Genomic DNA, 26,984 nt, shown 5'->3' with positions numbered 1-26,984 from the left:
ATAAATCAATAAGGAAAATTAGTGTGGAGTAAAACAATAAAAAGCTTCTTTACATCTCACCAATAGATGTCTCTAGTGAAGTTTTAGTGATTCATGAACAAGGTTTCTAAATTGGTTCATATATATAGAACTTCCAAGAATTTGAGTAGTGTGGTTGTCAATAATGGGTAGAATTGGTGAATGTTACACGTGTGTAAAGTGATCACTCAAACCAGCCTATGACGGTCGTAAGCCCCGTAAATGCCCAGACTTCCATATTCTTCTTCATCTTTAATGAGATGTCAAAAAATAATATGAGTAAAACAATATTTTGAGCAAGTAAAAATACTGGATTTAAACGTTTTTTTTGCATTTTTTGACTAAGTAGAGTCTACTAGTAGTAACCCAAGAGGGATTGTTATAAATACTCATTTTAGAAACGGAGAATTATAGAACTGAGACAATTTTTTAGAAATGATTAAAAAGAGTTCTTTAAGGTAGTATGGACATGTAGAGCGAATGGACAACGAGAGAATGAAAAACAAAATAAATGTGGCGAATGTGAGCCGGAGAGCTGTATATAATAAATGAGCATGAGAATAAGTCTGAGCGTTTACGGGGCTGACGACCGTCATAGGCTGGTTTAAGTGATCACTTTAACACGTGTAACGTTCATCAATTCTACCCATTATTGACAACCACACTATTAAAATTCTTGGAAGTTCTATATATTATATATGAACCAATTTCGAAACTTTGTTCTTGTACCACTAGAACTACACTATTCTATTGGTGAGATGTGAAAAAAGAACTCCTATAATTGGAGATAATCCAGATTTGTAAACAAGTATTTGGACACACTCAAAATGTTGTAAAATATAACTTTATTTAAAATCACTATAAATATTTAAGAAAAAGGAGCATAGGAACACCGAAAACATGGCACGATCAGGTATGCCAAATACTTGAAAGTGGTCAGGTTAGGAGTCGTAACGATCGGCGGGTATGTATGAGGAGATGCATGAACGTGGAAGAGGCGATGAATGTTTGCAAAGACAGAGTGGTGTGGCGTTCTTTTCTCTCTACCTACCCCTGCTACTATAAATATTTAATTGTAACATAATTATAAAGTCTATCGGTTACCTTCGAAATCGGTAGACATTATAATTATGTTATAACAATTTTTTTATAGTGATTTAAAAACAAAGTTATATTTTAATTATATATGAATAAAAAAATCTGAAATATCTCTCCAACCGTCAGAATTTAGTGTTCGGCCATTTTACAGTCGCAAGTTTAAACTGTGGGCGGAGTCCCGGGACAGGTTCGCCCCTCGTCTCCGCATTCCGGACACGTGCTATGCTGCTCTCATATCATGCCGTATAATTTGTCAACTTTACTTATAATAGAATACGATGTCGTAAAACCATATTTACACACACTCCACTCCGGATGAAGTCGTGAAAATGGAAATGTAGGGCACGAAGGGCGGACTGCCGAAACCATCGTGGGCTGTTTATTTAATACAATGGCCCGCTTTTGTAGTATCTGAAATATTTAATGAAAAACTGTTTGCGTGCGAAAAAAACACATTTTAATACAAGTCCGGTGACAACGCGATGAAAGCAATAAAGAGCTATGAAATAAAGAGATTTCCCATTTTGTTTTTTTATTATTCAATGACGTGTATGGTATTGGGTTGTATCGATCACATTGATTTCATCACATCAATGATAGAAGACATTAAGTCGAATTTCTAAGTTGCTATATAATATAAATATATTAAGTTCCTGTTTAAGATATATTTGTTAACAAGTATTTAAGAACACTCAAAATGTTGTAAATAATTTAAAAGGTCAAAATTTAAGATAAAAAATGAAAATAATGTCAGGCATTTTGAAAATTTGAGTACTGTGGTTTTCAATCATGGGTAGAATTGGTGAATGTTACACGTGTGTGAAGTGATAACTTAACCAAGCCTATGACGGTTGTAAGCCATCATTTATGTTGAGTCGAAAAAATCTAGTATAAGATACAAAAGGGAATCGGTACAAATTCTCAGCGGTTTGTATGTCATATTTAGGCGCTTTTACTGGTATTATAATTTACTTGCCCAATATTTCTCCTTCATTCTCTTTCCTACATAGCAGTGAGGAAAGAGAATGAAGGAGAAATATAAAATGTCATTAGGTCCGAGCTGCTTACATCAACTGTATCCCTTTAAATATTTTCCATTCTTACATATTCGATACATATCCGAGAATCAGGAGCTAAGGGTTGATCACCTTCAATTCATATAGAGGAAATCGGGTTAACACTATGTCCATCCGATACGGTGCTCTTTGCACGTTTTGGGTGGAGAAGTGGTTCAAAGAAATAATACAAGGTAACGAGATATTTCAAGGATAATTTTTCATGAAATTTATAAGGATTTCCTCATCAATATCTTTATTTTTTGTAATATTTGGAATAAATCGTGCAGTTAATGGTAGGTAAAATTGTCCTGTAATTATAATAGAGTCACGTCAATGGTAATGTGACACTGTTTTAAGTGCGTTTCAGATAGAAATAATGAACTAATCGTGTTAAATACGAACATAGATTTTCACGACCGTTATTGATAATATACATTTTCATTTTAAACGGTGGTAGAAGACTATATATTTTTGCACGGTTTTAACCCAAAAATATCTTTTGGAGACCATATAAAATTAAATTTAATTAAACTTACTATGCTTATGCCTGACTAAAAGTCAACCCTCGTTAAATCGTGTTGCTGGATTAAATGCTTAAATGAAAAATATCAAATTAATAGTTTTCGTCTAACGGCAGGAAAATTTTAAATACCCTGAAAGTTTAAATTGTTTTTCGGACAAACATCAAAACTTCACCCAGACGACAAAAAAAACTCATTCGGAAATTAACTGATGCCGGCAAACAACATAACGTATAAAAATAGTGCAGCCGAGCACTGCTGACAAAAGTCGAAGGAAATGAGGAAAAGTTCTAATATGCTAGCGCGGGTAGAAATAACACAGTGAATCATACTTTATTTTGAATGTTGAAGCGTAAAATTGGAAACGATGAAATATCTCAGAGATCGCCGATTTCAATGCAAAAGGCGACAGACTTCGCGCAAGGTAAACAACATGTCATACCGGGTCACATGACTTCAGAAACATTTTTATTAACCGTAATTTTAAAACAATCAATTATTAATAATTAATTTTTAATGTAACCATTTTAAATAATAAAGGTGGGCACAGGCGATAAGATGAAGTTGATTATGAATGTGTGAAAGATTTAAAAAAATCAGACATTTCTAATATTTAACTACAGAATTCAAATTTACCTTCGATAAGATCCATTGGTTTGGTTTTAAAGGACGACATAATAAACGCTACGTGAATTATTAATGACCATTGTCTACTAATGAGGGGTTCATGGGGTTTATTGTACAAGGGTAGTTTAGTTTTACAAAAGATATAACCTGAAAAAATATTCAACAATTATTAATCCATTGGAAGAAATAAAAACTTCTAAAAAAATTAAAACAAATTACTCAAAAATAGAAATGTTTTCACGTTTCGTAATAAAGCGAAAATCGAGGTTGAGGTAATTTTACTAAAATAACGATTTCGAGTCTAGATGCTTGTGAAATAAATAGTTTTGTAATTAGCAGTTCTACTTTATTTATTCAATATTGAATGAAGAGAAATATCAATGCAAACAAATTTCAAAAACTTTACTGCGTATCGTTTACTTGTAGTTTCGGCTGAGTTCGATATAAGAGAGAGGCAGTTTAACGAAAATGGCATCTGCTCCCAAATTATTAATTACCCGACGTGTTATACAAATAGTTTAACTGTGAGTTTATGCCTTAGAACGGGGTGATTTTTGTTTCGTTAGGAGTTAGTCGGGTAAGATGAGGATGGGGTGAATAATAACCGAGATAGACGGCTGGCGTGCGCTGCTCACCCGATTACGGCAATTTATTGGCTTTGCGTTTAGAGAGAATATTGGATATGTAACTACAGAAATACTCGTAACAATCAACTCACCAACATTTACCACAGTATATGACGACTAATTAGATTAATTAAAGATAGAGAAAAAAACTTGGAACAATGTTTATTAGTATGAAGTTTAATAAGATATGAAAGAAATAAGGAAGTTTATAAAATATAGTTGTCTGCAGAGAACGCACTCAAAACTTACGTTTGATTTATTATCTATGATATAGATCTTGCGTAATTTTCTACGAACGGTGTAAATAATAACTAAGTTAAGTTTGTTCGGAAATTGTCTGATAACAACAGTAATAAATCTCGAATTAATCCTCTTAATAAATACCGAAAAGTTGTAATCTTCATTCACCGAAGTTGGGAATAAGAATTATTCGGGGTGCCTTTGTTAAGGAAGTTCCCTGCAAAGTATATTAATTATTCAGGGCGACGATATAAACACCTTTCCGGTTTCCTCACTTGACCCGAAAGCGTTAAAAACTCGTCCCTAGAAGTTTAAACTTTAGAAATGCTGTATTGTTACAAAACTCTTTCATCGCCACGTCTTAGTTCGCGAACTATTTACAAAAGAAAACACTTTCCACGAAAATATCGCTCCATAAGAGAATTTCCATTACCACAACAGTAGATGCTTGGGAAACTTCGAACAAAATTATTCATTTTCGATTAAGTTAAAATTGTACAAATACAAATATATTAATAAAAGAATAACATATGAACACTATGCATTACGATTATGCCTTTCTTATTACAACAAAGTGAGAGGAATTTCCCGAAAGCTGGAGATGAAAAGTTGAGTATATTTAAATATTATATATTATTGTATAACGTAGCTGGAAATTTAAAGAAATATTCATTTAAAACACTTTTACTCAATATTATTGACAGTTGCTCAGAACTTATTTGTTTTTCACTGGACAAAGTGTAAACCGGAAGAACTCTACTTAATATTAATACGTCTTATATTTAAAACTATCTTACCCCTTTATTAGACTTAGTACCTTCTTAGAATTAGTTTTGTGAAGGTACGATAAGTTAGATAAAGTCAAGCGAGTCCAAGTTGAGTAAAGGTAGCACTGGTTAAAAAGTCGTACCAAAAAAAAAAAAAGAAAGTTGTTTTTTAATAAACTTTTTTAGAGGTATGATCTCTTAAAGTCTCTTTAAGAGGTTAGACGGTGCTCGTCTTACCCCTTTATTTAAGTATAACTCGGGGATGGAAAATGAAATTAATACGCGATTTTTATTTTCTAATCCATCGATAGGTTCTTTGTATTCACTGTTGTACTTATACGTCCAGTATCATTGAATTTTTTTGTCGATATACGTGCGCAGTAAATATTGCATAAGATACTGCAGCATGCGTAAAATATTGCAGCAGTAATTAATCACGAATCTTCAAACAATAAAATTATAATGTAGATAACAGTGTCTATTTGGATTCTACGCGGCGTAGGACTTGGACCTTTAGTAACACTAAAAAAAGTTAATTAATTGAAATTTATATGTACATGACAGCAAAGTCAATTTCAATGTACATACATATTTTCATAGTTATTTAAAAAATATTATTATTGAAAATTTATTAAAAAAAAACAGAAGAAAGTTTAAAAGAAAGCATCTAAAAAATAGTAAAACGAACAAAAAAAATATAAGAAAAATCTCAAGAAATAACAAAATCACCGATATACATCATGTTAAGGTGGAGACTGACCGGAGCATTTCGTCGTAACGTAACGTCGCGACGCGTCGTAACGTCGCTCGCGGCGAGCATCCGAAACTATTGATGGAGCGCTCGGCTCGCTTTACTGAATACGAATGCTCGCATCGTAACGTGTTACGTTTCGACGAAATGGCTCCGGTCAGTCTCTACCATTATATAATCCATGATGTATATTGGTGATATCACTTAACCCTGCGTTGCATGACTTTTTTTCATTTTAAATAATAAATAGTATCTTACTCTAAACATTAGATGAAAAATAAATGAAAAAGAAAGAACAACTTAAGAGAAATCAAGAAAATACTTACGTATCAAATTTACAACACCATGCAATAGTTACCCTTATGAGATATTGATATATGTTTTAACACTAACTTTTGGCTATGTAACAAATTTGATACACAATGCAGCGAAGGGTTAAATCGAATAGTACTGAGATGAAACAGATCCACCTCTCTTGGTAGACCGTTCAGAAGACCAATCAACCTCTCCACAACCTAGTAAGAATCAGTGAAACGAAAAATCAGACGAATTTATCCAAATTGATCATAAATAGGGATTAAAAAAATGTATCGAATGATAAAAAAATAAGAAGTGCATTAAATCGTCGATTAATATTCGTGGCGGAAGGAGGAGGTGGCAGAGGGCGGTGTGCGAGCAGTACGGCGGAGAAATGGCCCGGAATCACGATAAACCGACCATGGTTTCCATCCAGGACCTGCAGCCATCCACATGTGAGGGCAATTATCACGATAGTCCCGCCTAACGACGCATGGCGTGACTCCCGACCCCCGCCGTAAAACACGTGTGAAGGTGGGCGGGGCGGGCCCTCCCGCGCTCCCCATCATAGTTCGAACTGCGATATTAAATTATTTCCGAGGGAAACTTGCGCCTCACTTACGTAACGGCAACAGTTGGGAAACCCTCAAATGAGTAGTAGATTTGAAAACGAGATACCTACCTGCGATTTTCGTACACTGACCAATGCATAATCGATTATTAATATGCTAAATATTATTAATATTATTCATTCGATTATTAATATGAAGCATATTTTAAATATGCTTCTTGTGCCTTTTTATTATACTTGTTAATTGTTTTTATATTTTGTCATGTATTAGTATTAGTTTTGGTTATTTAAAAAAAAATACTTTTTTGTTACTTTACTATTTGTGTTCCAGTCTTGTTAACCTTAATCCCATGTCCTAAAATGAGAAATAGAACTCATCGGGAATATTATATGTATATATGATTTATGTATGTAATATGTTTTGAAATAAATAAATAAGATTCCACTTTATTGTGACGTTGGTCAATCGGTTGAACTACAAGTAGACCAATAGTACAGTTAAGCCTCGATATAACGGACTAATTAGGGGAGGGGGTGTCCGTTAAAGTCCGTAATATAAAAATATGTTTAAAATATTTTTAAAAAATCGTTTTACTCACCTTAATATTCTCTCCTTCCTCTATTTCTTTAGCAGCAACAATATTCTTCCTGAGCTTTTTCACTTACGTCATATATATTATCCTTTAAAAAATATTTCACTGTTCTCTCAATATGGAGCGACAGATAGAAGTAAGTTTCGGAAAAATTTAGTAGGTACGATGCACGATAAAATAACTTACTATGGATAATTAAACCAAATTAATAATTTACATATTACTTTTGACTATTTATGTTTTCCCGTGAGAGGTACGAATGTTCCCGATATATGCAGTTTATGCACGTATTTCGTGGACCATTAATTTGTTGTCCGTATTGTAAGTGTAAGCAAAATGTAACCGAGGTATAAACACTTTAACATATGTCGTTTGTTACATTTGCTAATGAATTTGGGAAACTGCGCAAACTCAAAATAGACGAGAACTTGTCCGTATAACGAAATTAACGTAAATCACACAACGCTAAGTGTCTTGTTACAAAGTATAAGCGATGTTTTCGCTGATGCAGACCTGGCAAGGGTGAGTCGGCATGTAAAATAATGAGTACTTGTTATAAAATTTTATTGCCCAAAATTCCCCTAACAAGGAGTTGTTCACGCGTATGCCGTGATGTGACACGAATATGATATTAAAGCTATAATATACGGTAATTATACTTGGCTGCTTTATCGTTACGAATACATAAGTTACATTAATTAATGTTATAAGGGAAAATTCCAGCAAACCTACCATTTACACTATCGGTAAAAAGAACATTATTTATGATATTATCTCGAAAAGCATGTTATTAACAATATTAAAACGATAATAAATTAAATACATACTAGAAAATTCAATGATGATAAACTAAAACCACTAGTGCGCGATTTTTATTCATTGAAAAATATCACATTTAAGAAAGGAATATTGAGATGAATGTCATTTTTTCCCAATTATCGAAGGAAACCGGAACAGTACTTCCGCTTAATTAACCGCAAAGAAAAATTGAAGGATCTAGTGATGGCTTATTCATCCTATAAAAATGATTTTCTTACGTAAACTTCGCTAACAAAGAATGTAATTTTTATGAAGTCTCCTGTTGCTTTAATTGTCATTTGTTTCAGCCGAGATAAGCCTCGAAAGTGTTGCGAGACTGAATCTTTCATGAAGCCTGTCATAAGGTCTCCTTTCAGCGGAGAGGAGGGTGGAAAATTGGTTAGTGGTTTCGTTTTCCACCGCGGGAATGATCTTGAAGAAACTCCTTACAAAACCAGGGAGTGAGAAGAGGTTTGTTATTGAGCCAAGATAGGGGAAACTCGGAATGAAAAAAGGGTAATCAGATTTACATCCCTCTAACAAAAGAAAGTGTCAAAATTTATCTTACTCCTTGTTCAAAAAAGGGCGGTCTCAACTTTTCGCGGAATTGGGAGTATTGATTTGTTAATCAATATGAAAATGAGTTAAGAAAAGATACAACATCACAATGGATCTACAAATAAAAAGGAATATTAAATAAATTCCAATACTGAAAAGCAAGGTTGATGAGATTTATAATTATGCGATGATTTGAACATGTTTGCATCGACTAGTTGTAATATATAGTATGTACTTGTTTACAACGTGTAGGTTACTGTAAAATATTAGATTTTTGTAGCTTCAAAAGAATTAAATCTTTTGGTTTAAAGCAAAACAATCAAATCTTCCGTCTACATAACTTATAAATGAATATCTATAAGTTTAACTATAAGTTTTAATTTTTACCAGAAGATGAAAACATCTGTAAGTTTTCGAAACTAGTCGTATATATAAACTCATGAAGTGGTATATTCAAGTGTTTAATTAAAAAAATTAATGAAGTAACTTTTAAAGTTACGGGCGCAAATATTGCAACTGTCGACCATATTTTAGATTTTGTTTGTCTCTTAATGACTGCTGCATAGGCCAAAATACACAAAAGTTAGACGAAATAATGTCTGCTAAATATAGAGAGTATAACCTCCTATTTAAGGTTTTGTATTTTTTAGTATTGTTGCGAGCCCTTTTCCTTATTTTTGCGAGTTTTAAATCCCGATAAATAATCAACATCGATATTAAATTTAAAAATATTTTACAAAAAAAAAATCCATATAAATATCTTGATCTAAAAAGTAAGATTTATGATCATGTTTTCAATTATATAATTGACTGTGTCCAGTGAATAAGGATTTTATAAACGTTTATTTTCAAAGACCATTGAATATTTTAAAATGTACATATAAAAGGTAAGGCAGTAGCTCGTTCCAAGCGTAAATAAAATGATCGTGAATAAACTATTTTGAATGATCAATTTACATATTCATGAAGCTGCAAAGCGTTCAAATTATGTAATTGGCATCTAACGCCAAGTTGCAAATATCTGAAAGGCGCTATACACTTCGGACTTGGCTTAGAATATGGAGCATGCTCTGAATGTGTCGCTAGTCGCTAGTCGCTACATTCACGAGTCCGAATGCGTCCCAGGACCGATCCTCTTGAATAGGCAAATCAACTGTAAACTCACCGTGCAATGGTAAATAATGAGAGACATGAAAAGGGTCGGACTCAGTGATTAACAAAATATTATCAATATTTTATCATATTAGCATTTCATTATTGATCGAATTCATCGTCATTGCATTAGGTACTTGTAATTATTTTTTGGCATATCATCAAAGATGAAGAAGAATATGGAGGTCTGAGCATTTACGGAGCTGACGACCGTCATAGGCTGGTTTAAGTGATAACTTTACATACGTGTAAAATTCACCAATTCTACTCATTATTGACAATCACACTACTCAAATTCTTGAATGTTCTATATATATGATCTAATTTCGAAACATTGTTCTTGAATCGCTAGAACTTCACTAGAGACATCTATTGGTGAGATACAAATATAAAAATAACTCCTATAATTGGAGATAATCCAGATTAGCGAACGAGTATTTGGAGACACTTAAAATGTTGTAGCTACATGTAGTATTTTTTTATTAAAAAAACATTTGTTTATACATATAACAAATAAAATACTTTGTTGCTGTGTCTACATTTACTTTTAACTAAAACAAAAATAAATTGAATAAATTCCATTATTTTAGTTTGGGGAGAAACGGTACTTCTTACCAACAGGTATATATCATAAGAAATAGTATAACACCTTAAGTGCACCTAAAGTATACATAATAACACTTACCGATAGCAGTGGAAGGAGGGAGGGTAAATCGTAGTTTAAGCGGAAATAAAAAAAGAAGAGGGAAAGCATTGAAGAATATTAATATATTTTTAATGTTATTCAATAATTCATATTTTTATATAAAATAATACAATAACGGAATAAAGCACGATTGGATAGAGAAGTAAAAGTTCATGCTATTGAAAAGAGATATAAGATTTGACAAATTTTCGTTACAAATTGTTATGTTGGCAAAAAGTTTATAAAAGTGTTAAATAAAAAAAGATTTAAAAATGTAAGAGATACATACTATAAGAATATTTTGCGAATATTGAAGATAGAGTGAAAAATGAGGATGTCTTGATAGCAAAAAGCATTTCTATAATTGAATATAAATAATATTGCAAAACGAATGTGTAAATAATTTAGCACTCATCCAATTTCTAATATAATAATTGCAAAACCAATGAACGAAATAAATAAGGGGATCGTTTCCTTCTTGTAGACCCGAAAGGTTCGAGATCAATTGTATTAATGAAATACAATAATTTCCTGTTAGCCACGTTAATTGAAAACCCGTTAGGTGTTATGTTTATTAATGATATAATAGTCAACTATACAGTAACCTTTGTATAAATGTTTAAACTAAGTTGCATGTTTGTCTCAACATAATGTAAGCTGTGTTAATAGTCATAATAATTTATATAGGGCCATTTTCGTAGAATACATATATAAATGTAAAAAAAATATATATATTTATATATATATATATATATATATATATATATATATATATATATATATATATATATATATATATATATATATATATATATATATATATATATATATATATATATATATATATATATATATATATATATATATATATATATATATATATATATATATATATATATATATATATATATATATATATATATATATATAAACGACGTAGAAACAAACACCAAAGTATGGTACGCGCGCAATCGAAGTATAATACATCGCGGTTTATATATGTATCGACCTAGATTCCTGTAGGTGTCTCTCTCCAAGCACAAGAGCACAGTCTCTTTTATGGAGAGGCACAGCGAATCGAAATATAAAAGTTCTCCATATGTATAAATGATTCAAATGTATTATGTTATAAATAAAAAAGTAAATATATTAAATGAATAAAAAAAAAAAAAAAAATCGTATGCACAGATCAAAATGGGATATGAAAAAGTACCGTTTATCGAAAAATTCTTATGTAGGCAGGTTTGAAAATCGAGATATCACTGTATTTCAGTTTGCCTATGTGTATGTATGGGCAGGGAGAAGGGGGATGTTTAATTTGAAAGTTAGAATGATCGAAATAAAGGCAACAAATTAAAAGAAAGTTGCTCGCGTTTTCGCTACTCGGGTTCATTCCGTGCAAATGTCCGAATCGCCTCGATCTAGTTACGGCCCTGGCGCATGGCGGCGCGATGTATGACCGGTAGTCCGGGCCAAATTGCGTTCAATTCAAAGGGGATATCCGCCCGACGGTAGTAGCGCCATCTGTTGCGAGCCGATTACGTTGCGCGGTTCCGGTATCGGGGGGGGCAGGGTTCGAGCTTACGGCGATCGAGCTTTTTTATAACTAAAATGAATAAACACGACATCTTCGATCGACTAGATCTGGCAGATATTCTAGATACAAATGTGACTGAAAACCAAACGTTATTGTTCGTGATATTTGACTTTTTAATCGATGTCCATGGAGGCGCATAATATACCGGATTGGCAAAGGAGGTGTCATTGGTTGTTGCAAACCAATTCACAAGACTGAAACCCTAGAAGAAGAATCGATGTCCAGGCATCTCAAGTAAATTTTAATAGCTTTCAGTTAATAAACAATAACGCTTCATAACAGAAATTGTGTTGATAATTTAAAGGATTTTATGTTTCAAATCTCCACATAAAATTAAATAATGTGATCTAATTTTGAGTGGGTGTTTTTTACGAGATAAAGTAAATTATGTATTAATATAAATTACAAATAAAACTAACTAACTATCACGTCACTTTCTGCAGGAGTATACAGAGAGGATTAAATGTCACACCATTTTATTTTCTTTCACAATAATGCATTTCCTCATATATAAAGCATTTGAAGTATTTGATCATGCCGAGACTTACTACACAACTACTTACTACGAAACAACATTAAATTTTAAATTAATATAAAATATTACTTTGTTACTTTTTAAAATTAAAAATTTGTATTTTTCTTTAATTAAAACATAAAAAATACGAAAAAAACAACGTAAATGAGAAGCAGGAAATGAGATTCTTCTGAATTGAAATAAGGCGATTACCTAATTGTTCCGAGAATTAACAAAACTTTTCTTGTACAGCGAAAAAGTCTCTTCACATTTATGCTGTCTACAGAGAACTGAAATATGTTTTTTCAAATTTATATTATATTTTCATTATTATTATAATATATTATATTAAATTACATTTAATATAAAATAATAATCATGAAAATAGTCTAATAGCGATTATAATTTTAAACACACACAGTAACTTATATACAAATATAAAAATTCTACGTGAAGTTCAATTATAAATTCTACATCGAAATAAATATTGTTGAATAATATTTTTTTACAACTCATAAGCTCGTTTTGAAGATCGTCAATAAGAAAAAGAGAGATGTAATAAATAGGGTTTCAGGAATCTAGAGTACACATACACTTACGAAAATAAATATGCCCTTTCCGAAATGTTCTCGACGAATCCTATTTACATACATAAATCGTATAAAGAAATTATAAAGAATGGAAAAAGGAATAGATCAAAGGAAAGAACGCCAAGAAATAAACGGGAAAACATGTGATATGGTAATAGAATAGGAGCGAGGGAAAGGAGTGGGGCACTCTCAAATGGTATTAAGGATTCTGGTCGGGGCGGGTTAATCCCGGCCTAGATATTGTACCGCAGCCCGGCTGCACTAAATCACGACCCTCTTTGGCAGCAACGATAATTTGTACGGATTTCATTTTTCAAAGAATCTTTCTTCCAAGCGAAATTGAAAAACAGGAAAAACTTATTAGTTTATATTCTATTCCGCCTCTGTAGGATATTGGTTGGCGTGTTTGGCTACCGTGCTGGAGGTCCAGGATCGATTCCCTGGGTGGACTAAATTTGAGATATTTAATTAATATCACCTTGGACTTGTACCTTAAGCGCAAGATTGATCCTTTTGCCATAATAAATTAATGATCAAGATAACCCTGCTTCAATACGATGCTGTGCCCTATGTACGATTAGGTGAAGATGAGGGTTAAACAGTTATTTTTATACTATGAGGAAGACCGAGAAAAACTTAGCATTTGTCAAATATTTGAGAGCGCGGTCAGGTTGGGAGTCGAAATAATCGGCGGGTATTATGAGGAGATGCATAAACGTGGAAGAGGCGGAGAATGTTTGCAAAGACCGTTGTGTGGCGTTCTATTTTCTCTGCCTACCCTTCGGGGAAGCGGCGCGATTATTAGTTAGAATAAGCAAGTAAATAGTATGAATACGTTTAATTTGAATAACGTATTTTAAAAAATAACCACAAATCAAAGCACACAACGAATAAAAACAGATCTACAGGATGTTATTAACAGAGTAATACATAAATATGTAAATATTTGAGGATGGTACAGTGCGTGTATTATTTATTAGAGATAAATCCTTTCATTGTTGTTTTTGTGTAAAAATATGATACTATTTTTAGCTAAAAATATTTGACCCTCATTACAGTACATATAAAGGGTAAAACAAATCGATTTCCAGATGAAAATCGTAAAAATTTGAAAAAAAAATGCCTTTCAAATAAATAGTGATCTATAAAAACATCAGTGATTAGTTGAAGGACATATGTTTGAAATGATGTTTGAAAAATAACTAAAAATGTTTATTGTAAAAACATGTCGGCGCTTGTTTAATGCGCTATCTGAAATAAGAATAAGAAAATATAATAAATAACCTTACGAGGGATGAAAAAGGTTCAAAAGTACCAATGATAACACAATTCAAAATGTGCTCGTACATATTATATATGAAATGAAACATTTTCTCGCAGAGATGAAGTTGGATACAAGATTGCTAGGGGCAAATTATATATTTCAAATCCAGCTCTTTTATAATACTTGTCGGTTATATTCCTCAGAAAACTGTCACATCAGAGCTTATACAAAACGAAAAAGGGAAAATAATGTGAAACATGTATGTTTTAATGTTTTTGTTTTTGCTAGTAAAAGTAGGAAAATGTTTTATTTATAATTAATTTAAAATTATCACTACTAGGCAATAAATGAAAAAATAAAAAAATAAAATAATAAAACGTTAAAAGCCATCATCATGTCCAAAAATAGCATTATTATTTTTGTACACTGGCCAGAAAACAAAATAATTACATGAGTCGTAGGTACTCACAGATATAATTAAAATTCCCAGACTCCCAAAATAAATTAAGTGGGTGTAACAAAATATTTTTTTAGGCAGAAATTTCTGTACCTCATTGAATTGATGTAAAAGCGAAAAAAAACGAGTTGAATTTTTTTTTTCGATGAAATATAAATTATTATATAAATTACAATATATTTGGTTTAAAAGGAGATTTCGGATTGGCGTCTATGTTGGTGGATGGATTATAAAAAAATAATAAAAAAAAAACCAAAATGTTTTTAAAAACTTACCGCTTCAGTATGTACAGGATGAACTGCAAAGAGCATGGCGGCCACGAAGCTGGCAGCCTCCGACAGAAACATAGAGCACATCCTGCAAATAAGAAAATTCTTCATGATTGATCATTTTCGGAAAGAGAGAAAGGAACAAACATAAATAATAGATGATCTTCGAATGCGACAGCAATGTCAACACGAAACGGAGAAGGATGCGGCTATACGATAAGGGGAGAAGGAAATGTTTATTAATCGACGTGTCGCGAAAAACTATTTGACGAAGGCGGAATGGCGCCAGGAATATAGGGGATGATTTAGACTGCTACGCTCAACTCGGTCCGAAATGTAAATACGTGAACATAAGAATGTTTCAAAAATCCCGCATTTTGAAACAAAATTTATCATATTTTACCTCTTTTCTCGCAAAATATTATGATTTTTTCTTATTTCGGGTTTTCGGCTGTTAGGGTGAGTTTAGACGGTATTAAGTTGTAAGAATGCAATGATAGAATGTAGTTGAATTGAACATGTTTATCATTAGCGTTTAATTAATTAATATTTTTTTAAACTTCTCATATCAGCGATACTTGCCAACATGATAAGTTAAAAAAAATATATCGTTTATGGAATTTTATACATTTCATTTAATACTTATGAGATTTCGAGTATGTAACCTCGTTGTGCCCTCGTTTGTGCTATTTTTCGCTTCCCAACCACTATTTCTCCGACTTTTTAAAATTGAATATTATTATTGATCAAGTAAGACTGCGTCGATTCGACGCGGTGTTCTATGCACCATCGCATTTGGATAGGGACAAAACAAAAAATATGATAATAAACTTTCAAACATAGGGTTCCTGGATAGATGAGCGTGTGGTATTATTTTACAGGGAATAAATTATTAAGGATAAAGAGTATGTCAGCAGATTTCGTGATTAATAATACCGTAAACTTTAAGGTTCGGATTTACTACATCAAATTAACGTGGTTTAACTTTTCGACGAAATTAAATTTATACTTTCTGAAGTTTTACCTACATTAAAATTAGTCTACGACGACGCGTGTTCATAAAACAAGTTAGGAATAATAAGTAGGTATGTTTAATCTCGGAATACAAGCTCTCCGGCATCTTTCATCTCGCGTCTGGTCGCGGGGAGAGTATTCAACTGTACGTATAACGAAGTTACCCGATAATTTAGACGGAGGATCTCGTCTTGCGTGAAGCCTTAAATTTCTACTTACGACACACCGACAGACCTAAACCCGGAATCCGACTTTTTCTCAAGTAAGGAAATAATACACTTAAGCTCACCCATAAAGATGCTCGGACGGGGTCCTTTATTGGGGTTTTATTAAAATTTTCCACCCCTTAAAAGAGGAAAATTTGCAAGTTAAACTGCGATATTCGTTTCGCCCATCTACAAAGCGATTGAATAATTTTGGAATCCAGCCAATATCGACGGGAATGCGGATACATATTTATTGAATTAAAAATAATTATCCTATCTGAATTCATGGATTAAATAATCGCTACACGCCTTAAGTAATAAACAAGTAAAGATTTGAATGGAATAGTGTAGTGATCAGGGGAATACGAGTATTGCTAAACGACATTTGGAGAGTATTTTATTACGACTAATTACATATTTTTGCATACTACATTTTATTTTAAATCAATTGTATGTAATATTTGTAGATGTGTAAAAAATTGTATTTAAAAAGAACATATATTTTAAAAGAAAACCTAGTAGCAAAAAATCCCTAGTGTACATTAAAAAAAATATATTGCATCCGAAAAATCCATAAAAAAGATAAAACTTTGAATGCAACATTTTATTTTATTTGCGTGGCATAAAACTTATTTTTGCACATGCGTAATAGGGTTCATTCGTTCGCACGCTCGATAAATATATTTTATTAACGTTAAACTTAGATACACCCAAAATTATAGCTATAATCTTTAAAGACTAATTTAAACATCCTTTCATTCGTGTGTTAACTTTTTGGACTTTTAACGTCGAGTCCGGGTGGACAAAGAACCGTGTAACAGCTCTATGGAACACTGCAAGATTTTTGCTTAGCCTGTTAAATGTTTCTGTATTTCTTAAGCTGTTATGACAATCTAGAAATGAATTTTTATATCTAACTCAACATTAACTATAAACCGAGTTTACTTTAGTTATTTAACACTAAATTAAAATATTCGGCCTGTTTCGCTCGAAACGCAATGTATGTGACAATCGCTTATCGGAGAAATAATGCTTTATTCTTTTTAATTAATGACTTCTCGAAAAAGCCAAAAACATCACAAGATTTTAGTAAGCAAAAATAAGTTTATTATTAGATTAAAACCAATATTTTTAGCTTTTCCACTTTTTTATTTGACCAGCGACCGGGTTTCGTCGTTACAGACATCATCAGACTGGACAGACCAGTCTGATGATGTCTGTAACGACGAAACCCGGTCGCTGGTCAAATAAAAAAGTGGAAAAGCTAAAAATATTGGTTTTAATCTAATAATAAATTAAAAATGCAATTCCATCACGAAGTGTCAGTGGATAATATAAATCTATTAGCAAAAATAAGAACTAATTGTAACCTACTTAAATTGACTAGGGTATGAAAAAAAGTAATAAAATAATTTAATCAATAGTTTTCCTTTTTTTATTAATTTTAATCAAATAGATACTAAATGCATATTTTAAAAATCCATAAACTTGTAGTTACATAATGTTTAAAGTAATAAACATGTTTTTTGTGTTGTAAATTTGTATCTGACGATACGCAGACGTAATATTATTCGTGAAGTACAATATGAAAATTTGTCCCGTATTTAAATACGTGATACAAAGGTTACTGAATAAATTTTCCGCTGATCGTTATATTAAAAGGAATACAAACGACAAAGTTTTAGTACAGAGACAAGTGGAGCGAGCGAGATTATTGATTGTATTATACATAGAAAGAAAATTGGGAAAAAACAAGGAAGAGACGACCTAAGAAAGGATGAATATATAAAGCGCCCAAGGCTACACGATACATTTTTGCCGAAATAAATAATAATACGAAGATAATAATACAAAAAATCAGTATCTTACAAAAAAGAGTGTTCCGAATTCGTGTATTAAAAGAATATTACAAGACATACATAGGTATATGGTACTTGGTACATGCTTTTCATATGTTCATGTAATATACTCACGCATGTACGTCATTTATAAAATGTTTTAGAACATGCTTAATATCGCTAACTTTAATCAACTTACGCAAACACAAATACACGATGACGCACATTTTGGCATTTTATTATTAAATTTAGGATTTTTTATGTGGGTGTACTAATTAATGATTCAAAGGAGAAAAGAGAAAATTGGTTAAAAACCGACGATGAAAATTTAATGAGAAAAATATTTACTCAATCGACTAGCATCGTTTACCAAGAGATTTTTTAAAAAGAAATGTGTTTTAAACGATTTAAAAAAAATTAAACAAAATACATACATACAATAAAAATAAAACTGTATAAACAAGAAATGATGCTGTTAAAAGAAATAATACCCGATTACGAATAAACGATTAAATCCTATATTTGTACAACTACTACTACCATCACGCCGTTTCCCCGCAGGGGTAGGCAGAGAGGATGGAACGCCACACTCTTCTATCCTGACATACACTCCTCGCCTCCTTCACATCCATACATCTAGTCATACATGCCCTCCGATTACGCAGACTTTTGACACCGCCAGATTTTAGGTTCTGATTGATCTGATCATATTTTTGTAATTCTGAATATTTATATGGCGAGAAAAAATAAAGACCTAGGATAAAAAAAATAAGTACAGAATATATAAAGCAAACCACAAGTTGTGGAGGAAATACGTCTGTTAAAAAGATGGTAACATTAGTTTTCTAAGGGCTAACAAGTGTATGTTTACGATAAACCACCCTTAAAACGTAGTAATATCGCTCTCGCATAGGTCTCGAAATGTCCCGAAAACCATTAATCTCGAGCAAGTACCCGGTGGATGGGCATCACTTCATATATTATAAGAAGCATGTCGTATACATTCGTTTAATTTCGTTCGCGGCTCGTATGTCAGCTTGACATGACCGCTTTAATTATTTTCTAGTCACGGGCGACAGCGAGCGGCCTCGTAGAACTTCATCTCAGATAATTACACGGTTTAACAAGACATCCTATCCGGAATATGCTGCGGTGGCTGACCGACCGGATAAAGGGGATATTGGCGGGAAAGTAGCGGTGACGAATATGTCTCGGTTCGGCGCCCGAGGGAACATTTTAAGACCGCCATTTTGAAGAGAGTTAAAGAAGTTATTTGTGTGTATATAAATATGTATTTGTATTTATAAAAACTAACTAACTAACCATCACGCCGCTTCCCCGCAGGGGTAGGCAGAGAGAATAGAGCGCCACACCACTCTGTCCTTGCAAACATTCTTCGCCTCTTCCACGTTCATGCATCTCCTCATACATACCCGCCGATTGTTACGACTCCTAACCTGACCACTTTCAAGTATTTGGCATACCTGATCGTGCCATGTTTTTTTCAGTCTTCCTCTGCTTCTTTTCCCGCTAACATTCGCCTCATAAATTTGTTTTACCGTTCTTTCCACACTCATTCGTTCTACATGTCCAAACCATCTTAACACACCTTTCTTAATTTTATCGATAATGCTTATCTCAGCTTTGCATTCCTTCCTTATTTCACTATTCGCACATCTATCATACATCGCTTTGTTACACATTCTTCTGAGAGATCGCATTTCGACTGCATTCAGTCTACTTTCATCCTTCTTTTGCCAACTCCATGTTTCACTTCCATACATTAGAGTTGGAACCAGGACTCCGTTGTGCACTGCCAGTTTAGCTTCCGCTGATAGGTTTTTATTTGCTATAACTGATTTCAGTGCACCGTTCACTTTGTTCCTAGCATTCACTCTCCTTTCTATATCTTTATCAATCTTTCCATCCCTAGAAAACATACTACCCAAATACACGAAATCATATGTATTTATATAAATATATATATATATATATATATATATATATATATATTATATATATATATATATATATATATATATATATATATATATATATATATATATATATATATATATATATATATATATATATATATATATATATATATATATATATATATATATATATATATATATATATATATATATATATATATATATATATATATATATATATATATATATATATATATATATATATATATATATATATATATATATATATATATATATATATATATATATATATATATATATATATACTACTGTACTCCTTTATACAAAAAGTAATAAAAACTCGATAATATCGTTATTGATTAAAAAAAAAGTTATTATGTAATTCAATTCAATTATATGTCTATTGAAAGTTATAATTATCCCTTTTCCCTTTGATGTAGGCCCAATTCGTAAATTACACAGTCAAACATGTTTTCATTTGAAATCGTATTAACGTCGTCAAGTAATTATCAAATATCAAAAGAATTGTATTCGATCGAGTCGAGGCGACCGTTGCTACGTTGTGAAATCGAAAAAATAATCTTATACTCGTGAATAAATTTTGTAAGAAACGTTGTCATATTTCATCCGCAAAATGGATGACAGCTGTGAAAACTTTTAAAAGGAAAAATCTGTCAAAAATAGTTAAATTTGACTGAGGAATTCATAGAATACTTCAGCCGCCTGACAAGTCGGAATGGAATGATGGAAACAATTTGAATAAAGAAAATAAAATGTAAAAAAGAAAAACATAAAATTTAAATATCGTCATTTTTTCAATTAATAAAGGTCAATGTTGTCTGAACGAATGGTCAACACTATAGGACGAGGAGATATTTGTTCATTGTCTAGAGAAATTTTCCGCAAAGTGTGTGCCGCGGCACACTGGTGTACCGTGGTGATTAGTTGGTGTGCCGCGGAAAAAAATATAGTTTTGTGAAAATTCCTCCAAATTTTTATTCCCTGAGCTCAGTTAAGTGGGTTCACATTTCGCATCATACATAATATGTTAAATATGTAACCATAATATGGTGAATATACACCTCTGAAATTTCTTAATTTTGTAGGTGTACCTTGAATAGAAAAAGTTTGCGGAACACTGGTCTAGGGTGCCAGGCTTCGTTGAGTAACGTTGTCGAAAGGTATTAAAGATTTATACATTTTTAATTCTTTCTCCTAGATCTTATTTCCTAGATGGATGTCCATGCGGCTTATCCTCCGTAGTGTGGGTCTGTGAAACTCTGGAAAAGCATAATCCTAAACCGGACCGGACGTGATGAGGAATGCAATAGACGGATATTAGTTCAGGGGATATGTTACATAGTCGGTGTTAAATATTGTTTCTAAAGGGTGAAGTCTAGTTTTTGCAAGAAACAATATATTAAAATGATCCATATGATATATGCGGTAGATTCGTTCAGCCAGTTTACATGGACGAATCAATATCTATTTGAAATACATGGGGCAGTGGTTAAAACTTAGTCATGAAAAAGTATAATATTTTCAATTCTTTATCGTGGAAATGTGATTTTATGTAATTGTTTAAAAAAACATATAAATAAGTACGTGTAAGGGGAAATTCCGTAAACCCACTAAAAACACATTTCGCGCACTCCTTTCAAGAACGTCATAAATCAAAATACTTGATTTTTCAGGAGAACGTTTTTAAAGTTGAAAAATATAATACAATGTATTAAAAATAAATGTCAAGCCACTTTTTGAACTTTTTACTGTGCAACAGATCTTTTAGATAAAATCTGAAGGTTTTTTCTCCATTTGAAAAATATTTAGTATATTTAAAAAAATAACTAAATAATGCATTTTATTCAAAATGCAAAAACAACTCTTTCTGCTCTGTAGCGGGTAAATATTAAGTTTAAAATATGCCTCTTTTGCTGGGATATAGTACATTTTCTGGGCATTCCGAAAACACGCACAACTGAAAATTGACGATTTTTGATTTATGACGTTCTTGAAAGGAGTGAGCGATTTACCTAACTTAAAAAAAATACATTTATGAAATATTTTTATGTATCTCTGTATACCTAAAAAACAATACAAAAATTGGTTTTCTGCGAAAATAAATAATATGAAATTTTATTCCAAATAAACGTATGAATTTTTCGAAAAAATGAGACAATAAAATGTAACATTAATAAAACAAAAACGATTTTTCAAAGCAATCAACAAAATATCAAGCAAAGAACAAAAAATAAAATACGAATCTTTTGAGCGTAATAAAACTGTGAGAAAGATTTTGGGTGAAATAAGATGACAGTAGTAAAATTACAATTCAGAGAAAAATATAGTCCAAAACCTTAAAAGGCAGAGAGGGGGATTCGACCTTCCACGATTGCTAAACTTATAATGGAATTCCCGGCAGAATGAGTTCATTTGGTTATATTTAAAATTCAATTATCCAACTCTTCGTATGTGATTAGTTTGCGCGTATTTGTTTATTAGACTGTTTGCATTATTAGGAGAACACAGAATCCGCAGGGTTTGCGGTACGACAAGAGGGTTTCATCCCTTATTTATGTAAACGGGATGCCGCAAAAGGCTAACGAAGAATTACAAAGCGACGGTATGGGATTTTTTAGCCTGAGGCATATTCTGGCATGGATATGAAAATCTCGAAAGCCATGAATTTCATGGTATATCGGAGGCAAAGTCAAGCTTCTGCTATCATTTCATATCAACTAACATTTTGAAGGTTTTGTATGGATAACGGCAGCATCAAATTTCGCAAAGTCGATGATTTGAATTAATATTTTTCAAGGAAATTTAATTTAAATAAACTGTTGTTAGAAGCGACGAAGTCTTGGTATACAGAAGGATTGGTTAGGGAGTGAGCAATATATATTTTTTCTCCTCTCTTGGCAATAAGCCTTTAACACCGTTGTCGAGAGGCAGAAATTTTGGCATTATGGCTAAAACAAAAAAGTTTTAGAACATGAAGATTCAATTTCTGCAACGGTAACCACGGCTAAGAGCGAGGAGCAAAGGACGTCCGTAGATACGCTGGGAATGACCTTAAAAGAAATGGACAGAAATCATTGCCATAGTTTGAAGGAGGCCAATAACAAAAGATGGAAATAAATTGGCTCCAGAAGTAAGCAAGTAAGCTTTCAGAAGTAAAACTTGTTGATTTAGAGATTTTTTACAAACGACAGTACAATTATATCATAAATATTATACAAACGTGATGGCGCTATTCTTCGCCTTGTTAAAGGAAGAAATATTAAGCATTGTGTACATTTTAATCCGAAGATTGAAGATGTAATTAATTATTTATTCTTACGTGAACAAGCCCTGAATTCACAAAAGGAATACGAAATAATGTTGTAAGTTTATAAGTCTGCGTGTGGTTGTGCGTTTGTGTGTTACTTAATTACCATGGCAACATCTTCAGATTATACGTAAAAATATTTCCAAACGTTAACATCAAAAGGCTTGCTCAAGCGGTATATCATTATATACTATATATATAATATGTTATATACGAATAGTTATACAGTCCACTACTTTTTGAAGAAGTTTTCAACAAAAATATCAAATTTGAGGAGATTCGGGTATATTAATAAAAATCTTGGTGGAACCAAATTGATATTGAGAAAAAGGTTTTATACTTACCAGACCACCAATTTATAATGAAAATATGGGGATTGAAAAATTTAAATAATAAACTTAAACTGTTTTTATAATGAAGAGGTATCAATAGTATAATACAAAAAATAATGATGTACAATTGTTTGTGGTATTAATATTTTTTTGTCGCAAGTTGATAATTTTGCCAGTCTCTATGGTGTAGTGATTAGCGTAATTGGTTACCGTGTTTTTTATAAATAAATCTTACAATGATATTTAAAAACAAGGTTTTCAAAATCATTTGATATGAAACTTAATTGAAAACTGTAAAACATATACAAAACATTCCCAACGAGTCATAAGAATGACTCATATAACTACTATATCGGGAAAATTTCCCGGTAATATTCGTTACGTAGAGCGCGAGGGCTAAAATTAGAGCATCAGCCGCACCCCGAATTGAGTATCGTAAATCAAGATCAATTACTGCGCTCGGGGAAAATATCCGGAATTTGTGTCCCACATAGATCGCAGAATTAGTTCCACATTACAGCTGAAACGGCTCCAAGAAACCGCACCAACTAGCGGTCATACATTATCCGCCGACAGGACTATTCGCCAGCAAGAACAACCCGTATAAGGGGATCAAGCCCGGAAATACTTGAGATAGTTTAGCGCAAGCGACAATGTCTCATTACTTCATATGAATTTATAATATTTATAAAGCACGTTAGAAATGGCCTAAGCGAGAACGTAAAACGATCATTGACTGAAGTCAAATAAAATGTTTATTAGTTTCAAGATCCGTGTTTGATTTTAAACATTTGAAGTTTGCTAAGATAATTATGCAAATTCAATAAATAATCATCTTGTGCATTAGGTACACGCAAAAATAGGAAAAGTTCGAAACTTAATGCTGAAATAATCAATTTCCAATGAAGAAAATATTAGATTGTTATGAATACAAATATAACACGTTAAAAAATAGTGTCCACTCTTCGATTGAGAAGATGAGTATTATGTCACATTTGTGTCTGCAATTTCCAAAACCACAATTTTTTTTTGCGATTTTCGCATAGGTTCACATTTCAGGAGATTGTAAATTAAAACACATGTTTTTTACCACTCGAGTATCATGTCTTACCACAAAGTGAATGTCGAAACAATAAATTAAATTCCAGACACGTTTTTGCCTGTAATAAAGTGACAAGAGTTAAATTTTTAAGAGTTATATTAAAACAATAAATATCTATACATAATAAAACAATAGAAAATCTGTTTAGTCAATATTTACACTGTAATCTACTGTGCTTCAATAGGATATATCGATATTAATGGTTTGTAATAATTAAAATATGTTATGTATTTCCGTGTAATTCGATATTTTCGAGATAATGAGAAAAAATTGTGTCCTTTTTAGTTCCAGAATTCGTGGTTAATTCATTGGGTTTGTTATTTGTGTACATTTTTTTTTTCAGAAAATTCGCAAAGAAAGTTAAAAGCGGTAAAGAATCACGCAACTGATGTTAAATTTACGTTAAAATCTCCCCGAGAATCAAAGGTATTTTATCTTCGCCTCTAACAAGAGTTTCAGCACATGCAAAACTATAAATTAGCAGGAAGCGGTGTATAAAATATATTATATGGTCGAGATTTTTGGTTCGGTGTTATACAGATAGCTGCAATAACGATACTTTTCCATTTGGCGTTTGACACCCGCAATGTAAATATCTCCAAATGGCATCACTAAAACGCGCGCATACACGACACTATCTTATTCTATCGCTTTGTATCATTGTGTATACGTCGCTCTCTTTTGCTCCACTCCCGTTGCGTCGGAAAGTATAGCTCTCATTTTCTTTCTCTCTACATAATATCTTTCTTCTCACTCGTGTGACGAAATGTGTCTAATAAACGTGACGCGTCCTTGAAATTTCACTCTTGATTCTCGTCCAATCATCGATTATCGAATCCCCGTCTAAGTTTAACTTCTATAAAAATAAGTTAGTCTTTTTTGACACGATAAAAAATATTTAGAATTAGTATTCAAGTAAATAAATAGTGAACAAACAAAATGTATATGTAAATTTACGTCAGGGAATTGGGAGTAAAACTTGAGTTGGTTAAATAAAATATCTCAAAATCCTTTTGATATCTTAAAACGTCGAGGGCCAACTCAAGACGAGTCCTTTATGTAAAAGTGAGCTGAATGCCAGTCACTCGTTTAATTTTAAAGAGAGTGGGCATTTTGTGAACCGGAGTAAGGTGAAAACGTTGTAACGTTTTAATTAAATACCGCCGTTCTAACACCAAAAGGGTTTTAAGAAGAGACGGCTATGGTTCCGAGTTATAAATTGTTAATGTATTCCTGGGCGCCTCAAACCAGTATCACGCTAAACACTTTATAGTACGACCTAATGTTTGATCAACTGATGTTTTGATAGACGCGAAACTGGGAATTTCAGCTAAAAGGATTATCTTTTAAGTAGATTTTCTGGTATGAATTAAGCCATAAATAATGAACAGTCTAAAAAGTATCCAAAAGTCTAAGTCCATAATGCACGTTTATTACAGTCAGCAGACGAATATATTTTTATAAATATCTCAAGGGAGTGGAAGAAATTTATTGAAAAAGGCATATGGAAGTTTGGGTTTTTACAAGGGTTCTAACATGGTCGGTTTACGGGATCACTTTGCACACTGCAATATTCTTTCATTCAGCCCATAATAGCATATCCATATCAGTTTTGATTATTGAAATATCTATTTTTAATGTGGCAAAGAAGAAATATAGGATTATTTGATATTTTCTGCTAAGGGTTGAAACTAAATAAAATAAAATAATAAAAACGTATTGGTTTCATTAATTGATTCGGCAATCACTTCGTGGTAATATCTATCTATTTTTAATTATTTATGAAATACCACTATTTCTAAAAATCTATTTGGACAAAAGTTTTGATGCATTCTGCATCATTTAAACGGTATTTGAAAATGATGCGGAATGCATCGAAACACGTGTCACAATAGATTTGAAGAAAAAGTGGTATTAACCAAGTAAAATTTAAATTAAAAACATATCTATGGATGTAACAATATTGTTTATTTACGTAGCTGATATACTATTCCTCAAGGTACCCACACATGTAAGAGTACAGGTATGCAACTCCGAATGCCATAGACTTTTTCCATTTGTATGCCTGCTATTCTTTCTCCATTTCTTTTCACACATGCAGGAATATCCAATTATCTGAGCTCCTTCACTTAAATCGTCTGCATCTCATTTTACA

General features: G+C 32.2%; 1 protein-coding gene across 2 annotated transcripts in view; it reads right to left on the bottom strand.

The window, feature by feature from the left end:
- Tmtc3 (Transmembrane O-mannosyltransferase targeting cadherins 3) overlaps positions 1-26,984 on the bottom strand; it is a 216,022-nt gene that overhangs the window by 110,370 nt on the left and 78,668 nt on the right. For both annotated transcript variants that reach the window (XM_088270039.1, XM_088270040.1), the window contains exon 3: positions 15,058-15,139. In XM_088270039.1, the coding sequence (XP_088126165.1) occupies positions 15,058-15,139 (82 nt within the window). The remainder of the gene's footprint in view (positions 1-15,057; positions 15,140-26,984) is intronic.

Source organism: Brachycentrus maculatus, unplaced genomic scaffold, assembly GCF_059751285.1.
Source record: "Brachycentrus maculatus isolate JH-2025_06_01 unplaced genomic scaffold, ASM5975128v1 h1tg000370l, whole genome shotgun sequence".
NCBI classification, from domain to species: Eukaryota; Metazoa; Arthropoda; class Insecta; order Trichoptera; family Brachycentridae; genus Brachycentrus; species Brachycentrus maculatus.
This window is presented reverse-complemented; position numbering and strand designations above follow the sequence as displayed.